General features: G+C 41.9%; 1 protein-coding gene across 6 annotated transcripts; it reads left to right on the top strand.

The window, feature by feature from the left end:
• The first annotated feature begins 173 nt into the window (after nucleotides 1–173).
• On the top strand, nucleotides 174–19,565 carry LOC115358675 (msx2-interacting protein). 6 transcript variants are annotated; one of them, XM_030050630.1, is made up of 15 exons: nucleotides 174–411; nucleotides 1,757–2,071; nucleotides 5,326–5,799; nucleotides 5,946–6,103; nucleotides 7,668–7,868; nucleotides 7,990–8,141; nucleotides 8,997–9,122; nucleotides 9,233–9,346; nucleotides 9,450–9,563; nucleotides 9,646–9,746; nucleotides 10,116–17,478; nucleotides 17,570–17,638; nucleotides 17,758–17,952; nucleotides 18,063–18,221; nucleotides 18,482–19,565. In XM_030050630.1, exons 1-15 carry the CDS (start codon nucleotides 329–331, stop codon nucleotides 18,611–18,613), a joined length of 9,756 nt encoding a protein of 3,251 aa, XP_029906490.1. In that variant the 5' UTR covers nucleotides 174–328; the 3' UTR covers nucleotides 18,614–19,565. The 6 variants fall into 6 exon arrangements, with proteins under 6 accessions (XP_029906490.1, XP_029906489.1, XP_029906488.1 ...); XM_030050629.1 differs by having other exon boundaries at nucleotides 5,323–5,799; nucleotides 5,949–6,103; XM_030050628.1 differs by having other exon boundaries at nucleotides 5,323–5,799.
• Nucleotides 19,566–19,855: the final 290 nt, after the last annotated feature.

Below are 19,855 nucleotides of genomic sequence, written 5' to 3'. Positions count from 1 at the left end.
TATTATTATTATTATTAATAAGGTAAATTAATCTCCACCGTTAAAACACGCTGTCTCCGCAGTAGCACGCATGTTGACTGTTGTGCTGACTGTCGAGCACGCGCAAATGCACGGCAGATTAAGCCCGGGAGCCGCGCAGCTCGCACCCCGGGTGGCAGCGCCACACATCCGCACGCAGGGCTCGAGGACGCAGCGAGCGGCCGGCGGCCAGGCCGAGAACATTTACAGAGTCCATCTTCGTTCATTTTGTGAGGTGGACCTCCGACCGGCGGGGATTATCACAACGTGCGAGAGCATATGTGTTTAAAGGGGGGGAGTATAGTACAAGATGGTTCGGGAAACCAGGCACCTTTGGGTGGGAAATTTACCCGAACACGTCCGAGAGGAGAAAATAGTCGAACATTTTAAACGGTAGGTTACGCAAGACGAGTCTTTTTTGGTGAGGCAGCGCGCGCTAGGTTTCAATACTAAACGTTAGCTAGCTAGTTGCAGTGGCTAGCTCGTCACTAAGCTAATAAATCTAGCGTTGTTTTTTGAGTTTTTGGAAGCAACTGGGGGGGGTTTCAAATGCGCTGCATATTTAAAATCGTACCTGGCCGGGGTTTCGTAAAATACAAGCGTACAGCACGAATGAAATAACAAATACGACTGTTGGTGTTTTCTAATGTTTAGCTAACTTTTGCTAATGTCAAGAGGCAAACGGCTAGCTATGCTACATTTGCTAGCGACCAACCGATCTACCACCCAACCAACCATTTTGTGGGAAGGCTCAAGTCAAGACGTTTACATGTTCGGTAACTAGCCGAGAGGTAGCTAACATTAGCTATTAGCATGGTTAGCTTTAATGGCCTGTGTGTACAGTTTTGTGATCTCATAAAATTGCCTGATATACCGATATTTATTAAGCCATGTGATGAGAATTACACTAAACACCGAACATAAACTTGATAAATTGGTGAGCTACGAAGCCCATAACCCCACGGACGTTAGCAGATAGTAGGGCTTCATTATGTCGGTTGCCATCTCTGTCTAACTTTAGCCACTAATTTCATAATTTGACCAAAGTAGTGAATAGCAAACCATGACTAACTGTCGCTACTAAGTAAGTAAAGAATCTTAAACGCAGGGGTCAACATAGATTTGTTTCTAATGTTCAGAGATAAGGCTGCAATGCATATCGCCAGCGATTGCTAAGTTAGAGCAAAGGGCCGCTGGAGCGACCGATCAAACTCAGCAGCAACAAACTTACTACACACAGCTGACATTACTGCCTTGTTTTTTGGTTGTAATGCCAGTGCTTTATCAGTACAAGTTAGTTTTTGACGTTAACGTTTGCCAACTAACGTGATGAATTTAAAAATGCTTTCCCTCGTACTTTTTTTCTGACATAGACGTTTGACATGTGTTAAACCCAGGAAGAGCATTTAGCTAACTTAATTTACTGTCATCTTCCCAACACGACTCATAACACAAAGCATAATGATCTTTCTTCATTTATAGTGGAGGCAGTAGCGCCGGTTAAAGGATTTTCAGTCCACATTATTGGTTTGAAAAGAAACAATTGCTCCTGCAAGACTGGACTGGCTTCATTCTTTAGATTGATTAATTATTGTGATTCATTATTGCTTGACTTTAGAAAAATGTTCCTCCCCTACTCTCATTTGCCACGTTTTGGAAAGCAGGATAAACTGCACTTTGCGTATCCTGAGCTTGTGTATGTAATTTTAATAATTGTTTAATTGCCATTCCCTCTTAGGTATGGCCGTGTGGAGAGTGTTAAAGTTCTACGGAAGCGGGGGTCAGAGGGTGGTGTGGCAGCCTTTGTGGATTTTGTGGATATCAAAAGTGCTCAGAAGGCTCACAATGCTGTCAACAAGATGGGAGACAGGGACCTCCGAACTGACTACAATGAACCTGGGTCAGTCCCTAGTGCTGTTCGGGGCCTGGAAGACACCCCCCCCTCGAGCAGTCGAGATGTTACAGGATTCTCTAGGGGCACAGTTGGTCCAGTGTTTGGCCCCCCTGTGTCCCTTCACACCAGAGAGGGACGTTATGAACGGAGAATAGATGGGTAAGTGGACATGGTTTCCCCTTAAATTCCTGGGGATTCTATGTATCAGATAGGTGTTATCCCACTAAAACGTTATCACGTAGTTGGGTTATTAAAGTAAAGTTGCCCCAAGGGGTTACACAAAGGTAATCTAGGGATCGTTCCACTTTTCATCCTAATCGGCTCGCCTTGCCTACGGGATCTAAGTAAAATAACTACACATTATCATTTGGTAAGGTAACTATGTTTCAAGGGTTGGCTTCTGGTTTGGATATTACATCTATGAGGAATATCCTGGTGAGTTTTGGATATATTACATTTTGTGGGAATCTATCCTGGGGAGTTTTTGGATTTTTTTAAAAAATGTTTTTTTTTCCCTCTTCATAACATTGGATCTAACGGTGAAGATTTTTGTTGAACCTGGATTCACTTGAAACTGGAAGTAAATCCTTATTGCTGAAGGATACGATACACATTTCTTTAATAAATCTAATCAGGTAGTATTAATTTAAGGAACTCGCACCTCGACGCGTAGAATTGTTTTTCCTCTTGGCACCATTTGATGATTGGACTACTTTTTCAAGCTTCACATCTTTGGATATGTATTGTCCTGGATTTAAATATTTTAAACTCTTGGATGGAAGAAGTTATTAGGCATCATATCAAACGCCAAGTAGTGCATATTGCCTAGGCTATTTCAGTCATATTAGGACATGTTCAAATTTTTATTTATCCTGATTACGGAGACTATATCTAAAAGAATTTCAGTGTAAGCGGAGGATCCATTCATCAGACCATTCAAGTTTGTGGAGCTATTTTTATTTTGGACTGATGCCCATGAAGATATCTGAAGACCTCATCATTTGGATGTACCCCCTTGGAAGTATGCAATATGATCCCTCATGTTGGATGTATTGATGTGGAGCATAGTATGGATAGATGAAACTGCGATTCCTTTGGATTATTCAACTAAAGTGTGGATTTAGCTGTCAGGCCTCAATGTCTGGGGTGAAGAAATGAGAACTCAATGTATTTGCTGCAGAGAATTGAAGAAGTGAACAGATGAAGCCCGCCAATCCATGTGCCTGATGGGATCCATGAAACTGGAATTTACATCATGCCCATGAGCAGGGATTTAATGTATGCTGATCATCATAGTGTTTGAGGGTTTGCCCGCTTGTCTGCTATTTAACCACAATGGCATCATCCAAGAGGAATAAATATTTTGACCTTTTTGAAGGTGAAGCGTAACCACTGGAAGTTACTACTTTCTGTACTAGAAGACTGACAAGACTGACCCAGGCGGATATGTTTTCTATTCAGCTGACAAATTGCTGTATGTCCCTTGGAATGCGCTGAAATACCCTGAAGTCAAAGTCATCTTTTTTTATTTTTTTAATTCATATTTATGTATTAAAGTCATATGTCGCTGTGTTTTTTTTTTTTGCATATCCTGAAATCCATTAAGAGATCCATTTCTTTGGTTGTTTTGTTTTCCCTTTTTCCATCCAATGAAGAGAATTTAGTAGCCAAATTGTGGATTATACATCAACATCCTACTGGCCTGGTGCTCGCCTCAATATTTGAAGATTACGTGCAGTACGATTCAAGGAAACAGTTTTTGCCTATTAGCTCAAATGATTTTTCCCTTTTGTTTTTCATTTGGGCTCTCACATTCTGACCACGTAGATTTTATTTGGATTAGGTTCGGTAACTTCTTTTCAAAAAGGTTGGTATTGTTCTGCCCTCTGCATCTTTCTTTTTCTAACCTTACTTAGCACCTTTTCATTTCTTAAGTTTTGCATTGCTATTAGGGAAAAAGGTGACCTTCGATCAGATTGCTTATTCTGTGGCTGTTATTCTTCGCTCAGTATCTCTCAGTTTTTGTCACTCTTTTCTCTCTGCTTCATGTAAAAGTCAAATGCCCTGCTTACTTTTAGGTGTAGGCTGAGGTTAGAAATTCAGTGCTATATTTCATTTTGTTATTTTAGCCTTTTTCATCGGTAGCATATACAAAATACATTTTACCCCGTAGAACTGACAGATATTTTTGGAAAATCTGCATGGCATTGTAAATTTCAACACCAGTGGGCTCACTGATAGCAGCCTGGTCCAGTTGAGTCCTCAAAAACAGAACTACACTATGAATGGACAGTTCCTCTTTGTGCCTAGAAGAGTTCATGAACAGTCAACGTCTGGCAACAGCTCACCTGGGCATCTATAAAAACTTAAAGTGATAAAGATTTTTTTTTTTTTTTTACGGCTATCAGCAATTGTAAATAAGAGTAACTGTACTAGAAGGAAACATTTCAACATTGCTAAATTGTATAGTTGTAGGAGTAACTTTTCAGAATGAAAACTGGGGTTGGTTCAAAATCAGATCAGAATCAGAAATACTTTATTGATCCCAGAGGGGAAATTGGGTTCTAGTGGCTGTCCAGGGCAGCACATTTCATACGGCTGTTTGTGAACTTAAATGGAGTTGTGTGTGCTTTTAAATGTCACTGCTCTTAGAAAGTGGCATTAATTAGGCTTTTGTCCGTCTAGGTATGAGAGAAGCGTCATGACTCAGTCCATTCAGTATTTAATAAATACAGTGCTACTATTGGACATGCAGCTTCTGCCCTTGTCATTCATGTCTTGACAAAAAATCAACTAAATTGTTCTGCTTCATTCTCCAATTGTGAGGAATTTCATACTCATTTTTGTTTAGTCATCACTCCCATAGGCTACAAGTGTGCCTTTTAAAAATGCTGAAAACTTCACCACATTTGAGTTAAACTACCATACTAACTATTGCAATGTCAACTACACTACAAGAAAATTTAGGAACTTTCCTTAAAATCATGATCTTGCTGTGCATGGTATGTACATCAAATGTGGGATTTATGCTTTCAAGCTACATTATTCACACTGGGACCCTAGGAAAGTTGTGAGTACATCATGGTTAAGGAAATGTCTGAAAATGTACAGATACAGATGAACAGATGTATGGTGACAGTTTGAGTCACTAACTCTTATCAAGGCAAGAGTGACAAGGTTGGCCTGTTCACATTTGCACTGCCCTTTGCACTGTTATTAAGCTAATTGACCTTACTTTATATCTGGCCTGCTTTTAGTTGGGGCTCTTTAACAGATGAGTGCCCATTTTAGTTTACATTGTTGCATATTATTTAAGAAAAAAAGTTATGGAAGTTGTTTGCCCTTCTGTTTGGAACCAAAATGACACCGTCTCTCCCCTTTTCCTCTTTTTTCTTTTTCTTATTTTACAGTAGCTCAGAAAGCCGGGAACGTGCGTATGATCACAGCCCGTATGGACACCATGAGCGCAGTGGCACTTTCGACAGACAGCGTCACTACAATGCTGATTATTACCGTGATCGTTCTATGTTTGCTACTGCTGGCCCAGGAAGCAGCGCCATAGGAGGAAGCTTTGAGGCATCAGACCCACATTTTGACTCTAGAATTCGAGACCCCTTCACTCTTACAAGTGCTGCACGGCGTGACCTCTACAGAGATGACAGAGGCCGACGTATTGATAGAACTTACCATCACCGTCGAAGCCGATCATCTCATTCCTCACAGTCACGACACCCTTCCCCACAACGGACTGCAGGACAAACCCCGAAAGCTCCCCACTCTCCTAAAAGAGCTCCTCTGTCCCCTGGGAGAGGCCCACGATCTCGGTCCCGCAGCAGATCCTCAAGTTCTGATTCAGTCAGCAGCACCAGCAGCACCGGCAGTGGAAGGTTCGACATGCTTTTTTTTTTTTTTTTTTTTATTTGCCATGTCAAAAGCTGATATTAACCTGTTGCGTTTATATCTATATATGTCTATATCTGTCCATATCTATCTATCCATCTTATCCTCTGGTTTTCTTATGTTTGTTTGGCAGCAGTGATTCAAACAGCAGCTCAAGTGACGGATCTCGTGCACGTTCTGTTCAGTCATCTGCCACACATGCACCTCCCCAGTCTTCTATGGTGCTGGATGCAGATGAGCCTCGTAGAAGCTTTGGAATTAAGGTGCAAAACCTACCAGTGCGCTCCACAGGTGAGTTATTGCATTCTCAGAGGGTCTTAAAAGGGCAAACGTGATCATAGACAGGACAGCGTAACACGATTGTGTAATGCTGTGCTAACATGCTGTAGTTGTACTTAATACTCTTGTCATTACCCCTTATATAAATGTTTGATTACTGTAGAAATATGATGTTTTAATGGTGAAGTTTGCATCTTCTAACATGGAAAATATAAATGTAGTAGCTTACTTATGTGGGGCTGGGTTAAATAAACTGGCCCTTCTCAACTGCTCAGTACAGTACCTATTCTAGTTTTCATACTCACACACAGTCAATAATAATCTTTTTTTTTTTTTTTTTTTTTTTAAGATTACTTTTTGCATTTTAACCCTTCTTCAAAGATATGTCAGAATGTAGAGATAGGAGAAATTGGGAAGGGAACATGTTCCAAACGTCTTCGGCCAAAATGTTATATTTACATTGTGTGCATTTAAGCCCAGTGAGTCAGCTGGACACTTTAGACTGTCGTTTTGAATGGAGTACAAGATGCTTTGTTGTCCATACTAATTGCAAATTATTGTTGGGCTCAACTGTAATATACACCAAACATAAAATGAAGAATAATGAAGAATTATATAGATGGATGATTGGATTGAATGTCTTGTCATAGGCTTTAGCAGTCCATGGCAGTTTGTATTACTTTTCAGAGGGAATAGCCTAAAATTGTGGGAACTGGGGTATGATTGAACATCTTCAGTACTCTTTGTCATTTTCTCATATTTTCTTATATTTTACTGTCAGAAAGCTACCAGCATTTAGTGCTTGGAAGGTATTGAATTTTGCGCCTATTTCCAAAATTACAAGTGACCATGATTCCTGGTTTTTCAATTTTGCTTTTGCAGAAGTCATCTTCATTTGTTGTCATACCATAATTTTCACATTTGGCTTACCTCTCAAGAATGTCAAAGGGTAAAATACATCCGGTACTTACAAGGAAGCTTAACATATTGTCTAGGAACATATCCAAGTAATGAAAACTGTCCATGGCTTCAGTGAGCTTCCAGCAATCATCTTCTGTTTCAAATATGGTACTGTAGGTGTAGAATTTTGTCTACTTTCGTTATCAGTGAAACATTTTGTGCCTTGCTTTGAATAGAACCATGTAGCTCCCCATAAGTAGAGCAAAATGAGATTAACTTTAGGGAGATGATAACAGTATGACAAAGCTCAGCTCAGCACGTGTAGAACATGAAAAATTATAAAAACATTACATAATACACATATTTCTAAGAAAGAAACATTATTGCTGGGAAAAAAAAACCACCGATATGAATTTGTCATGCAACATTTGAAGAATTTTCTTGATTAGCATATCTGCTCTTTTAACAAAATTTACGTTGTCTGTTACAGTGATGTGTTTGTGTTGTATTTCAGAAACATAAGATCTTTTAAATTGATGCATGTAAATGCAGGGTGCAGTTTGGGTCAGGACTTCAGATGTGCAAAATCTGTAGTTTTCGTTAAGTTTTTATTATCTTCCTTTTTTTAAAATGATGGAATGTTACAATATCATACATGTATTTCTTTGCCCTCCAGACACAAGTTTAAAAGATGGACTCTTCCATGAATTCAAGAAGCATGGGAAAGTGACATCAGTGCAGATCCATGGGGCATCCGAGGACCGTTATGGTTTGGTGTTTTTTAGACAGCAAGAGGATCAAGAGAAAGCCCTCACAGTCTCCAAAGGAAAGCTGTTCTTTGGAATGCTCATTGAGGTCACTGCCTGGAATGGTCCGGGTATGTGATAAAGGATATAATGCAACATAGTGATTATTTTAAAGAACACTAATTACGTTCCAGTAGCATTTTTTGTGTGTAGATGATTTTATAATATGAAAATGATGATCTCTCCCCTCAGAAACTGAGAGTGAAAATGAGTTCAGGCCCCTGGATGGACGGATAGATGAGTTCCATCCCAAAGCCACAAGGACACTGTTTATAGGCAACCTTGAAAAGACCACCAGTTACCAGCAGCTCCTTGACATATTTCAGCGCTTTGGAGAAATTGTGGTATGTTTACCATCAGTGTTGGAGAAAGTTAATTTTGAGAGTAACCTGTGACTAAGTAACTCCTCCTAAGTAGTAACTAGTTATTTGACTTGGTTACTCTTTATTGAAAAATAACTCAAGTACTTTTAACTTACCAACAATAACAAGGATTTTAACAATATTATTTTGGTGATGTGATAACTGCTGTTGAGAAAAAGACTTGAGTGCTTTATAAAACGAAAAAGAAAAACTTTCATTTCAATTGAAACACCTTAGTCTGAGACTGACCAAACGTTTTCACTGTTTGTTCACAGCATATGCACAAGTAACGAGTGGGCCTGAGTTTAAATGAAGTGCTTTGAATAGATTTATTCTCGATTCTTAGAAAAATACTCTGGATCCAACAGAAGCGCAGCTTTCATTCTCAACCACACTAACAATAGACCTACTAGCCAATCAGAAGTAGGGCGGGGGTGGGACTTGGGTGTTGACAATCAGGCGCTCCATGTGCTACAGAGACACACTGCAACCCACAGGATGGACCACAGATTCATGAAGCCCGGGGAAGATAGTACAGGTGTCGATAAGGGCGTTAAGAATAAATGGTGCTGGGCTTGGATAGAGGAGAATGGGAGCAGTGTGGCAATAGATAGTTACAAGATAGTTAATAGGGTTATTTTCAAATAATGTTATATATGTTATATGATGATTACAAAATGAACTAACGCGTTAAGTTACTTGATACTACAAAAAAGTGTTTGATTGCTGTAAGTTATTACTGAGTTATTACTGGTAATCATGAAGTACTGTTCAAGTAAATGCATACATTTTACATTTGAGTGTGGCCTCTTAATTGCTCTGTATTTCTTCTCTTAGGACATTGACATCAAGAAAGTAAATGGTGTTCCCCAGTATGCCTTTGTGCAGTATTCTGATATTGCCAGCGTTTGCAAAGCCATAAAAAAGATGGATGGAGAGTATCTGGGGAGCAACAGACTAAAGGTAGTGTTAATGTAGCAAGCAATTATAACATTGTCATGATCTGCTTTAAAAAAATGTAATTCAGTCAGTGTATATGTCATCTAAATATAATTTCTGTCTTCCTCTTATAGCTTGGCTTTGGGAAAAGTATGCCAACAACGTGTGTTTGGCTAGATGGTCTGGCCTCCAACATAACAGAGCAATACCTCACACGACATTTCTGCCGCTATGGACATGTAGTCAAGGTTAATATTTTTCTCTGTTGCCACATGTATTACTGCCTCTGAATTTGATGGTGTTGTTAATTTGTCAAGGTACTAAACCTATTTATAACTTGTCCCATTTCAGGTTGTGTTTGATAGGTTGAAAGGAATGGCTCTCATCTTGTACAACAACACAGATTTTGCTCAGGCAGCTGTAAGGGAGACCAAAGGCTGGAAGATTGGTGGCAATAAAATAAAGGTAAAAAAAATAAAATAAAATTCTTGTTTATTAATCACATGTATTTTGCCCCTTTATTGATAATTTTTTCTCCTCTTTACAGGTTGATTTTGCCAGTCAAGAGAGTCAGATGGCATTTTACCGGTCTATGCAGTCTTCAGGGCAAGACATCAGAGACTTCTATGAAATTCCTCCTGAACGACGGTAGAATGGCCATTTTTTTTGCATGCAGTTAATTGAAATATCCACAATTAAAGATATTCTTAAAAACAAATCTAGAATTCTGTCAACTAATGAAATACCCCACTTAGACAATAATTTTGTAAAAATGCTGATTTGTGCAATATTCTTAAGACCAGCACATATTTATGAACTATTAAGGAAATTTGCAAAAACTGTCTGACATGGTTGGTTAGTCCACTATGATGAGTACAGCTGTACATTCATAAGATATGTATGATGTAATCCTTAGAATCCTTAGAAATAAAATTTTAAAGCATTGGAATGGATTGACCTAGTGGACACAGAATTAATTGCTTTTCTCTTCCAATTCCTCAAATTCCCCCTTTACAGAGAGGAGCGCAGACCCCCATACCATGAATTTACAGCAGAAAGGGCTTACTATGAGAATGTACGAACCCCTGGCCTCTATCCGGAAGATGCTCGAAGGGATTACCCTGCTCGCAGCAGAGACCGTTTCCCTGAACTGGAACATTATCAAGGGGATCACTTTGACCCACGATACCATGACGATCCTAGAGAGTACAGGGATTACAGAGACCCTTTTGAGCAAGACATTCGAAAATACACATACATTCAAAGGGAGCGTGAAAGAGAGAGAGAACGCTTTGAGGCTGACCGTAGTAGGTGGAGCCCCTCCCATCCACGGCGACCTATTACTCCCACAGTCTCACCTTCACCTTCTGAACGTGCCCCCAGAGACTCAGAACGGCGGGTTTACAGTCAGTCCTCTGAGCGAAGTGGTAGTGTGAGCTCACTCTCACCGCCACACTTTGACAAATCTGAAAAGACCCCATTGGAACATGGCTCAAAGGTTGAAAAAACTGATAAAAACAGTCAACCTGAGCGTGTGGCAGGTGCTGAAAAAACTAAGCGGGCAAAACGGAAAGAGAAAGTTGACAAAGACAAAGCTGAGAAGATTAAATCAAGGAAAGTGAAGGGGCAGTCCCCCTGTAACCCACCCCCTGAAACAGAGCTTGAAACTGGCTTTGATGGAGGGTCTGGAAGGGTAAAGGGATCAGACCAAGATGCACATGAGAGACAGAAATATAAGGGGGACAGTGATCCTTTAACAGGAAGTCAGATGTCAACTGCTCACCATGACATGCTAAAAAATGAGAGGTCTGAAATAGGAAAAGGTGATAATTCAGACTTGGATGGAAAAAATCGACCTAAGAAACATCTCAAGTCTGATATTGGAAATGATGGGAAAGACTCCTCAGTGGATTCTGATCGCCTTGCTGCAAGAAAAAGGCGCTTTGCAGATGCTAGTGGTAAAACTATTCGACAGAAGAGGAGTAGGCTTGAGGAGGAAGATGGTAATCAACCCTCAGACTTTGGTGGTAGCTCTGCTTATTTGAAAGAAATGGATACTGACAGGCAACAGAAAGACTCTCAGCGTAGAGACTCAAGGTTCAAAACTGAAAAACCTAGCACTCAGAAGGATAGTCAAGATGAGCTGAGAGGACAAAGAGAAAAATCTGATGGGTCTTTGGACCTGTTGGAAACAAAACGACATGCGGGGCACAATTCATCCAGAAGATTTTCACATGAGGGGAATACAGACCAAGGTAGTTCCAGAGATCAAGAACAACATGGTATTTTCAAATACGGTGCTGCTGATATTGATAGAGGTGCTAAGGACAGGGAAGACCATGTGGACATTGATCTCTCTCAGAGTTACCGCAAGCAAATGGAACAAAACAGAAGGCTCCACCAGCAACAGCAGCAGGAGTCTGACAAACCTGAGAAACCTGGAAGTCCCCAAGGAAGTGAAACGGAGGATTTTGAACACCGCAGTCTTGTCCATGAAGTGGGCAAACCACCTGAAGATGTCACAGATAATTTCCCATCTCATAAACTCAAGAAACTAGATCAATTTGACACTGATCCAGGAGTCAAGAGGGAACGGGTCTACAGGAGCTTTAGACAAAAAAGTGAGGATCCTGACTGGAACAACACTTCTCCAGGACATCAGCATTTCTCTCACCATGTAGATGAGGACTTTGTGGATCCTTCTCTTCAGAAAGAGTTCAGTAGAAATGATGACAAAATTCACTCAGATGTGGAGCTGTCAGTCAAACGAACACATAACACACAGATAAGCAAGTCAAACACTGCTTTACTTGGTGGTGAGGAAGAGCAACAAAAACGATGGGAAAGTAGAGTCAAACAAGACTTGTTACCTGACCTAAACTTCTCCAGAAGTCTAAGTAAAAACATTCACATTCGCAAGCGTTTGGAATATGGCATTTGGCATGACCTGGAACCTGGTGAGGTACGATCAGACTCTGAGGAGGACAGAGAGACCAAACCCCATTCTCCTATGCCCTCTACATCTATGCCTTTTGCTGAGAGACAAAGAGGTGACAGGTTTTCAGACCCCAAATTAGCCAACCTTGAGAGGAACAAATTCTACTCCTTTGCACTTGACCAGACTATTACGCCGGATACAAAGGCTCTGCTCGAACGTGCAAAATCCCTCTCATCCTCTAGAGAAGAAAACTGGTCATTCTTAGACTGTGATTCTCACTTTGCAAGTTTTCGCAACAGAAAAGATACTGAGAAGGTAGAATCAACACCACGGCCTACACCCTCCTGGTATATGAAAAAGAAAAAGATTCGAAGTGGATCTGAAGACAAATTAGATGACAGCAAAGAGGAGCCCAAGCCAGAAGAACAGGAACACAGGGAGCTCTTTGCCTCTCGCTTCCTTCACAGCTCCATATTTGAACAGGACTCAAGACGGCTTCAGCACCTGGAACGCAAGCACGAAGAGCCGGAGCATTCACAAACCCAGCAAACTGGTCAGCAAGGGACAACAGATGGCCAACTTGACTCTGAGCCAGGAGTGCTTTTCCATAGTCGTTTTTTGGAGCTTACACGGCTGCAGCAACAAAAGGGGAAAGACCAGTTGGTACAAGAATCAAAAGGATACACAATACTGACTGGTGAGAATAAAGTTGAAAAAGTGCCTGAACAAGACCAACAGGCTTTGCAATCACCTAGCACCACAGAACCTGCCATGGAGCCAGAAATTAAGCCCATTAGCCCTGCTGAGGAGCTGATTTCTGAACCCCAACTAATACCCACTTTTGTTGCCCAACCTGCACACAAGGAATTGTCTCCCAGAGAGGACAAAGGTGTTGTGTTGTATGCATCTGCTGACCCACTGCTTGCTGTGTCTCTGATAAAGGAAGAGGTTAAAGAAAATGAGCATCTTGAGACACCAACTGATGGTGACCCTGTATCTTTACCAGCTTCAGGTAAACTATCCCCATTTGAAGGAAAATCAGATAACACTGCTGAGGATGTAAAACCTTTGAACACAGAACAGCATTGCCACAGTGATACTCATGACGAGTTTGTCAGCAGTTCAGAAGCAGAGCTAGATCCTGAGACAACCCAGCCAGCACTGCCTGAAGCCACAAGTCCCATACCACCCAGTCTTGTAGAAGAGACGGATGGCTTAAAGAAAGAGGCCCATTACACTTGCAGAGCAGTGACAGAACCTGAAGTAGAAAAGAAACTTGAAGTCAATAAGGTGCAAGTGTCTGTAGACAATGACACTAATGAGGAGCCAGCTTCACTTCACAAAGAACAGAGAGCAAAAGAATTGAAGAATAAGAAATATAAACAAACCCCTGCTCAAACTGCTCCAGTTACTCTTATTTCTGCCTCTGGTTCTGAGAAACAAGCCACACGTAAGAGTGAGCGCATTGATAAAGAGAAATTGAAACGTGGGTCATCTCCAAGAGCTGAATCTTTAAAAGCAACTTCAGATTCCAAGTCCACAGGAAAATCTCCTATTCATGGACCTGATTCTGATAATATCTCAGAGCAGAGCATATCAGTGGGCAGAGCAAGACGAAGAAATGTCAAATCTGTGTATGCCACCCCAGTTGAAGATGATGCTTCAACACGGACTGGAAAGGAAATTACTGAGTCGCCACGCTCTGCACGAAAGCGTGGTGATAAAGATGCAGCCTTACAACAAAATATGGAACAGGAGTCACCTGCTCCAGTCCCGTCTTCAAGACGAGGCCGCCCTCCTAAAAATCGCCGACAGGTTGAAGATAGTTCAGTTAAGGCAGATAAATCAAAAATTGACTCTAAAGACATGGACACAAATGAATCAGAGAGTGGTGAAAAAATCCCGAGAGCAGTGAAAGGAAAACATGCTCCTTATATCCCAAAGGGCTCATCAAATCAAGCCTCCTTGGCCACAGGTACTGGACCATCTAGGAGGGGGGATAAAACTGAGCTGCCTGAGGATGATGATCAAGAAGTGGACCCTACAGATGAAGATAGCTTAGCTTTGCAGGATTCGTCAAGTTCATGTAAAGATCCCTCAATAAAAATTGAGCCCAAGAAAGAAGAGAGAGACAAACATGGAAGAGAACTGGGCAGAGACAAACATGTACTCACTGACAAAGATTGTGAAAGTAAATCAAATGGGAAAGAGATAGATTCCCCTGTCTTAGAAGAGAAACCCTCTTCAGAGAAAGACAAAATTGTCAGAGGAAAAACCAAAGTGACACGGACTCACAAGTCACCTGTCCTTAGGGACCTCAAAATCAGACTGAATGTCACAGAGGTGAAAGATCTGCTTCAGTTAGGGGATGATGAGCTTGGGAACCAAGATGACTGCTCGAAAAAGGCCAGATCTGGTGAACACACAGATCAGATTTTGGAGTCTAATAGTGGTAAAACAGTGGGCTCTAGCAGTGAAGATAAGGAGGAAGCTGCTCTGGAAAAAAAGTCACCACTGGATACGTCAAAAAAAATGCTGTCTCAAGAGCTGGAATTAGTGCAGGCTGTGGAGAACATTGCTAAATTTACAGACCCAGCCTTGCCAACAGAGCCCCCAACTCCAGCTGTCCCAGAAACTGAGATAAAATGTGACACAGAGGAAGAAAAACCATCTAATCCTGCAAGTGAGACAGAGCTTATGGCGGCTATTGATTCTATTACTGCTGATGATGTAACTGTATCATTACCCCAAACAGATCCAGTGATTAGTACAGACCTGGATTCCGAACCAGAGATGCCAGCCTTCATTCAGCCAGAGAAGGAAGATGAACCAGAAACAGATACATCCACTATACCTGAGGAGCCAGTTTTTCCAACCACACCCAAGAAAGGCGCCAAGGGAAGACCTAAAACAATTAAACGTTCTAAAACCCCAAAACCAGTAAAAAAAGACTTAAAGGAAAGACAGTCACTACCAGAGGAATCCACAGATCCTTCGTCAATTGGCACCCCTTCCAATATAAAGATTGCTTCAGAGATGGCTCCATCAGCAGCAGCAGCTGCTGTCATTACTGCGGCTACATGGAAGGCAGAACCTGAGCGTATAGCTGCTAAGGTTACAGATGTAAACATGGAATCAGAATCATCTTCTGAAGAGCAACTTCAGAATCTTAAGTCTGTCTGCCCCCAGTCTAAGAGTCCAACCTCTTCAAAGCCTCAGCAGCTACCGCCTGAGTGTATTTCGCCTTCCCTGTCTCCACCTCCTAACCGGCCAAATATCAGGCCCATTCAACCAAGTAGAATTCCTGTTTCCCCACCAGATTGGCTTAGTCAGTCTAAAGACACAGGAGTCCCCTCTTCACCTGTTTTACCAGTGCCACCATCAGAAAACCCATCTTCAACCCCTGACACTGAAAACATGGACAATGATCATGGTACCAGTGACTTGAGGCGGATTCTTATGAAACACAAGAATGTTTCACTGCCAGGCAGTAGTTCTGTTCCCAGTAGTCTACCCATCCCTCGAGATCAGCACCCAACTGAAAGTAATACACCATCAGCTGTTGTGCCAAATAGATCACCACTACCTGATAATAGAGTGCCAACTCATCCAGGTCCACCTATTTCTCGACCTCCAGCCTCACTACCATCTCCTGAGACAAAGTCTGTCATCTCTGTTATTGCATCCACTGCAACCTCTGTTATCAGTCGTGTTTGCAACCCTCCTGATTCTGAGGAGAAAGTGAACATTAATATTGGAAACCCCTGTGTGGATATGGCTCTTCCCAAACAGACATACAGGCCTAGCATAGATGATAGTGGATCATATCATGGGCCATCCGTTGGAGAAGAGGGTGGGAGTACTGGGCGCTTCATTGTTGAGAGCCCCACTCTTAGTACTGGATCCAGTCCAGGTCTGAGGGTAAATACCTCAGAAGGAGTGGTAGTACTGAGCCACTCAGGTCAGAAAATTGAGGGACCACAGCGGATTAGCGCAAAAATAAGCCAGATCCCACAAGCAACAGCAGGTGACATGGAATCTCAGCAGTTGGTATCCATGCCCCAGATAAAACAGGAGATGTATACTCACTCTCAGTCAGGTGCTCAAAAGGGGCCTCCCTCACAGACAGACCACGGGCATCCTGGTAAGCCACAGTTGGCTTCATCTTCCATTAAACAAGAAGGCACAACTTTGGAAAAGATGGAATCTCCTTACCAGTCTGGGCTTCAAGGAGTAGTGAAGCGTCATTCACAGGGAGTTGGTAACCAGCAAGTAATGAGTTACCATCATTCAGAGTACATGATTATGAAGCATCAAAAGAAAGTGGAGGGTGCTGAACCTCACAGTGCAGATGGTACTAAACCATCTTGGACCTCTGCCATAAGTCCTGCAATAAGCCCTCACCTGCCATCTCCACCTGGCAACCATGTAGGTTTTGTTACAACTGCTGGTGACAGAGCTCCTTCACATCTCAGTGGGACCAAACAGGAGCCACGTTCCCCCCGCAAGTCAGGTTATCCACACTCTCCATTTGCCAAAGTGTCCTCACCAATCGGCTCCTCATCCCCTAAAGGCATCCCTGTGATGTTGCCCTCTGGCCTTCCTGCCATGCAGCAGTACGTAACTGGTGTGCATCATGCAGAACAGTCAGTTATCATGCCTCCCCACAGTGCTCATGGTGGCTTAGGGCGAATGTCTCCTCACCGTGTTACTCAAACAATTCCAATGGGACACCTTGTTCAAGGAGATGTTAGGGTCAATACTCCACCTCTCTCTGGGATGACTTTTGGGATGCATAGTGAGTCTCTTGCCTCTCCCTGGTCTGGTCCCACCTCACCTCAAGCTGTTGGCAGAGACATGGTTCTCAAGGTCAACCCCAGTTCTGTAAGGAGCCATGATGGAGAACAGGATGATGCTAGACGCTTCCATCAGACTGGGCGACAGTCTACAACACAGTTGAAGCCAGAGACTATGCAGTCGGATCCCCGTGGGTCTCTGCGTAGTGGCATCCAGTTGGACACATACATGACACAGAGAGAGATGCGTGCACTCTTGCACCAACAGGGTGAACGACCAGCCCCAGACCCACACACTGGACACAGTCAAGAGGCGCTTCCCTCCTCTTCAGCGTCGTCTAGCATCCCTTTATCCGTGTCTCCAAGGGCACACGTGTTGGCTAAAGGTGTGTCTGAAAAGGACATTACGAAGCCACTGGAGGCAAAGAGGCCACATTCTCCTCTTAATAAGGATGGAATGTTGGGCATTCGACCATCTGGGTCAGCTATGGCCTCTCCACAGCGAGTTCAGCTAATGGCACCAGGACCTAGTGGTTCCTTCCCAGAGTATTCAGGGATGTATTCAAATCAAAGAGGCATCCATTCTCAAATGACAGAGACATCTCCTGGACTTAACCAACCACCGCTGAACATCACACCAGCCATGGTAAGTTTATACACAATATTTATTTGTCTGAATGTTTCAAAAGGCATTTGTAAATAACACAAGATTACAATACATTTTCTTGGATCCTTAGGGTGCAGATCTCCAAGCAAAAACTGATGGCAAGATGACACAACCTGTCAACATGGTGCAGCTGCTCACAGTAAGACGGCATTCTTCAAGAAATAGGGGACAGTTTATATAGTGATTTGGCTTTAGAGACAATTTAGAGACATGACTGATTTTTTTTTTTCCCCAATTTGTTTTTGTCCATTTAAACAGAAATATCCGATTGTGTGGCAAGGCCTGCTCGCACTGAAGAATGACACAGCTGCAGTGCAGCTGCATTTTGTCTGTGGCAACAAAGCCTTGGCTCATCGATCACTGCCCCTACAAGAAGGAGGTGCATTGCTTCGAATTGTCCAGAGAATGAGACTTGAGGCCTCTCAACTGGATAGTGTAGCAAGAAGAATGACGGTACATTTCTTTTTCCTGTACATCATTATTATGTTTCTGTTTTTTGTGACAGTGAATATGATATTGATTAAATTTGTAATGTCCGCTTACACATTTTCCTTTATGTTCAGGGGGACACAGAGTTTTGTCTTCTCTTGGCTCTGCCATGTGGACGAGACCAAGATGATGTCCTAAACCAGACGCAGGCTCTTAAGGCTGCTTTCATCAACTACTTGCAGGCCAAGTTGGCTGCGGGTATCATCAATATCCCCAACCCAGGCTCTAATCAGGTGAGACATGATTGTTCTCATATGGACCTTACTCTCTGTTCTCTTATGACCTTTGTACATAAGTCAAAACTTGCACAAATTAAAATGAATATCGCCTTAAATATGATCAACTGTAAGTCATCTTCAAAACTAGATTTCTGATCTCCAAAGCAGGATGTGTTTGGCAGATTTTTATTGCCTATCTGAAGTGAGAGAAATGACCAAATGTTGGGTCTCCTTAAGTTCATCTATCTAATTGCTCTTATTCTTTGTCTCTCTAGCCTGCCTATGTGCTACAGATTTTCCCACCGTGTGAATTTTCGGAAAGCCACTTATCCCAGCTAGCTCCTGACCTCCTCAACCGGATCTCCAGTATCTCACCCCACCTCATGATTGTCATCACCTCTGTGTAACCTTCATGGCTGGGAGCCACTTCATCGGTGGACGTTCTCAATGATGAGCCTCAGGAAAAGAGAGGAATATGAGAATTAGTTTTTTCCTGGACACAATGGGAATGTGTAGGAAATCCTCAATCAAAACTTTTTTTCCCCATATCAGTCTTTTTCCCCCTTTTTTTTTTGTCACTCCTGTCTGGTATTTTTGTCCTTCTCAAAAGAACTCAGGGATGGACCAAACCAGAGCTCTGTGCAGTCTTATTTGACCATTTCTCTGCTGTATTTGTATTTATTGGGGAGTATAATTTTAATGTCCGGAGAAACTCCGAAGAAAAAATTCAGGAAGTTTGATGAACAAGAAGAATGAGTGACTAACTGGGTGGCCTTTTTCTTTCATCTGTCTTTTAATGATTGTCATATTTAGTTCTTCACAAGAAAGGATCATAGCAGCTGTTGTACTGCAATGGCTCAACAGACATTTCAACATGTAATTTTAAGTAATTGTGTACAGACTTCTTTGCCCTGCCTTTCCTTTAGAGGAGGAAGAATTAACTTCTAAAACTACATGGCCCTGTAGAGAGGACCGTGTCTGTTAACAGCTCCTTTAATTCCACCAACTCTGCTCATTCTCACACACTACTGAAGCAGATAAAGCTCTTGCACCTGCCTTTGCATTGAACATTGCAGTGTGATTTGGGAGTTTTGGAATACTGGACTTTGTAAATATTTTAAATATTTAAACTCTGACAATGGAACTCGGACAACTTGACAGAGACGTAAACATGGACACGTGGAACGCAAAGTGTGGAAAATTCAGATGGATATCCTTGATTTTTGGGGTGTAAATACTTGTAACAGCAGATTGGCAAACTCCACTGTGGAGTCTGCTGATGGCACTTCACATTTTGTAACTCAAATAAAAAAAAAAAAACAATCCAGAAAACTTGAATATTAAAGTCATAATCTTTTATTTCATGTATAATGATTATTCATTTTTGGAAAGGAGTGGAAAGTGATGCTTAAAATTTTATTATGAGTATTACAAAACTTCATCTCAGGAGAAGTGAGGTCCACACCCATTTTTGGTAAAATATAACTATTGGTATCGTGCTTCTCAAAACAATGTTAAGATATACTGTTTATTTAAAACTTGGATAAACATGACTTTGGTTTGCACATCAGACAATAATGACTTTCTATTGTTGCAGACTGGGGTATGTTGAGATGTCAACAGCTACTGATGATTTCTGTGGTCATGTA

This window comes from Myripristis murdjan, chromosome 5 (assembly GCF_902150065.1).
Source record: "Myripristis murdjan chromosome 5, fMyrMur1.1, whole genome shotgun sequence".
NCBI lineage: Eukaryota > Metazoa > Chordata > Actinopteri > Holocentriformes > Holocentridae > Myripristis > Myripristis murdjan.
The sequence above is the reverse complement of the archived record's forward strand: the minus strand, read 5'-3'. Positions and strand labels throughout refer to the sequence as shown.

Coding starts and splice junctions, on each gene's coding strand:
- LOC115358675 (XM_030050628.1), top strand. CDS start 329: ATGGTTCGGGAAACCAGGCACCTTTGGGTGGGAAATTTACCCGAACAC. Junction 9,123..9,232: donor TGGGGAGCAACAGACTAAAG/GTAGTGTTAATG, acceptor TTCCTCTTATAG/CTTGGCTTTGGGAAAAGTAT. Junction 17,639..17,757: donor ACATGGTGCAGCTGCTCACA/GTAAGACGGCAT, acceptor CCATTTAAACAG/AAATATCCGATTGTGTGGCA.